The 3,118-nt window shown below is 46.2% G+C and overlaps 1 protein-coding gene across 1 annotated transcript; it reads left to right on the forward strand.

The window, feature by feature from the left end:
• Window positions 1–219: 219 nt before the first annotated feature.
• LOC136068314 (uncharacterized) lies at window positions 220–2,667 on the forward strand. Its single transcript, XM_065775296.1, has 3 exons — window positions 220–1,278; window positions 1,381–1,551; window positions 2,245–2,667. Exons 1-3 carry the CDS (start codon window positions 220–222, stop codon window positions 2,665–2,667), a joined length of 1,653 nt encoding a protein of 550 aa, XP_065631368.1.
• Window positions 2,668–3,118: the final 451 nt, after the last annotated feature.

A 3,118-nucleotide genomic window follows, 5' to 3' on the forward strand; every position in this document is an offset into this window, starting at 1 on the left:
GGTCGGATCGATACACCAACAGCAAACCGAGGAGAGATTTTCCTGCGCAGTCAAGAACAGCCAATCCCCAGACTGTCAACACTGTATTCAGAGACCTAGTCCACCAAGTTTTAGAAAAGGTCAAGAACGAGCCGTTCTTCAAGTGGCCGAACAAGATGGTAGGGAATCCTGACAGACGTAATCGCAATCTCTACTGCCAATAGATGACATGTTGGTGACATGTTGGTGAAAAGCAAAGTGGTGGCCGAGCACGTGAAGGACCTAGAAAGCACCTTTGAAGTTCTCAGGAAGTACAAGCTGCGCTTGAACGCTGCTAAGTGCTCGTTTGGTGTGGGGTCAGGCAAGTTTCTGGGATATATGGTAACTCATAGGAGAATTGAGGTCAACCCTGATCAAATAAGGGCCATCAATGAGTTGCAAGCTCCTCAGAATCCCAAGGAGGTTCAAAAACTGACAGGGATGACGGTAGTCCTAAATCGATTTATCTCTCGATCAGCAAATAGGTGCCAGCCCTTCTTTTCCTTGATTAACAAGTGGAAAGGGTTCAAGTGGATAGAAGAGTGTGCTGTGGCCTTCCAACAGTTGAAAGATTATCTAGCTCGACCACCAATCATGTCCAGCCCTGAGCCCGATGAGGTCTTGTTTGCATATATCGCTGTAACTACCCATGCTATAAGCTTGGTGCTGATCCGAGCACATGGCGATGTGCAGAAACCCGTTTATTGCTTAAGTAAGTCGCTGCATGAAGCCGAGGTCCGTTATTTACCATTGGAAAAGGCTATTTTAGCAGTAGTGCACGGTACACGAAAGCTCCCACATTATTTCCAAGCCCATACAGTCGTCGTTCTCACCCAGCTTCCGCTCAGGGCTATACTCCAAAGTGCAGACTACACTGGGAGAATTGCAAAATGGGAGACAATCCTAGGGGCTTTTGACATCAAGTATATGCCACACACTTCGGTCAAGGGCCAGGTGCTTGCTGATTTGGTAGCCGAGTTCACGGAGCCCCGGTTAGAAGAGGTAAAACTGACATCAGACATGGATAAAAAATTGGTTGGCATGATTTCTCAACAAGGCCCTTCCCATTGGGAGGCGTACGTGGATGGGGCTGCAAACCAGAGGGGCTCCAGAGTAGGGCTAGTGCTGATATCCCCCGAGGGAATCATTATTGAAAAAGCATTAAGGCTGGGCTTCTCGGCGACCAATAATGAGGCGGAATACGAAGCCCTATTGATGGGGATGAGTATGGTCCAAAGGATGGGAGGAAAGGCAGTAAAGGTATTCTCGGACTCAAGGCTGATTGTGGGTCAAGTTCAGGGGGAGTTTGAGGCAAAGGACGAAAGAATGCAAGGATAATTGAGCCGAGCTAAACATCTGCAGTCAGGGTTCGAGTCTTTCAGCTTGCTGCATATTCCTAGGAGTGGCAACTCACACGCTGACTCCTTGGCCACTCTAGCCACCTCTTCGGCACAAGATTTGCCGAGAGTTATCCTCGTTGAGGACTTGCATAGGCCTACTGAAGCAGGAAAAGAAGTAATTCAAGTACATCAGGTCAGGGCTGGACCCAGCTAGATGGACCCGTTAGTTAAGTTTCTAAAGGAAGATATCTTACCTGAAGAGAAGGGAGAAGCCGATAAAATTCGGAGGAAAGCCGCCAGGTTCTGGTTGTCTGGAGATTAGAAACTATACAAACGTTCCTATTCAGGACCGTACTTGTTGTGCGTGCATCCGAAAAAGGCTGAGCTGTTATTAGAGGAATTGCACGAGGGAATCTGTGGAAGCCACACCGGAGGTAAATCCCTGAATCACCGAGCCATCACTCAAGGTTATTGGTGGCCAAACATGCAAAAAGAAGCCCTGGATTATGTTAAAAAATGTGATCAATGCCAGCAATTCGCCCCACACATTCATCAACCTAGAGGGACTCTCAACCCGCTGTCCAGCCCATGGCCTTTCGCCCAATGAGGCTTGGATATCGTGGGACCATTCCCTAAGGCTGCAGGAAACAAAAAATATCTGCTGGTCGGCACTGACTACTTCACCAAGTGGGTCGAAGCAGAACCTCTTGCCAACATCCAAGACGTAGACGTGCAAACGTTTGTGTGGAAGAGTATAGTTACTTGATTTGGAGTCTCATGTATTCTCATCTCGGACAATGGCTTGTAGTTTAATAGCAAAGCGTTTAGGAGTTATTGTAGCGAACTGGGGATCATTAATAGGTACTCTACCCCAGTTTATCCCCAGGGTAATGGCCAGGCCGAAGCTGTTAACAAGGTCATTGTGAATGGCTTGAAAAAGAGATTAGATGACACGAAGGGTAAATGGGTAGAAGAATTGCCACATGTGCTCTGGGCTTACAGAACTACTCCACGCAGGTCTACTGGAGAGACCCCTTTCTCAATGACCTACGGGGCTGAAACTATCATACCTTTAGAAACTGGGTTCCCGACGCTGAGAACTAGCTCATTTAGTCCGACGAATAACAATGAACAGCTAGAGAAGAGCTTGGACCTAATTGATGAAAGGAGGGAAAACACAATGGTCCGATTAGCGCATTACCAACAAAAGCTTAGACAGGGCTACGACGCCAACGTAAGGCTCAGACCTCTGGAACCTGGCGATCTGGTACTAAGAAAGGTGGTTGGCGTTGCCAAGAGCCCACCTTAGGGAAAATTAGGGCCTAACTGGGAAGGACCATATCGTATTACTTCAGGAGCTGGCATTAGGGCATATTTCTTTGAAGACCTGGACAATCATGTGATACCACGCCCATGGAATGTAAACAACCTCAAAAGGTATTATTATTAATCAAACTTTTCTTTTAATCAGCATATCGAACTGTTACGATTTCTTTAAGTGTTTAAACTTAAATCCATTCATGCCTGTAGTCCTCAGACCAGATGATATGGGTTAGTTAACACTTCGTTACGATTACTTTAAGTGTTTAAACTTAAATCCATTCATGCCTGTAGTCATTGGACCAGATGATATGGGTTAGTTAACACTTCGTTACGATTTCTTTAAGTGTTTAAACTTAAATCCATTCATGCCTGTAGTCCTCGGACCAGATGATATGGGTTAGTTAACACTTCGTTACGATTTCTTTAAGTGTTTAAAC

The sequence above is a fragment of the Quercus suber genome, unplaced genomic scaffold (genome assembly GCF_002906115.3).
Source record: "Quercus suber isolate HL8 unplaced genomic scaffold, Cork oak 2.0 scaffold_109, whole genome shotgun sequence".
Taxonomy (NCBI): domain Eukaryota; kingdom Viridiplantae; phylum Streptophyta; class Magnoliopsida; order Fagales; family Fagaceae; genus Quercus; species Quercus suber.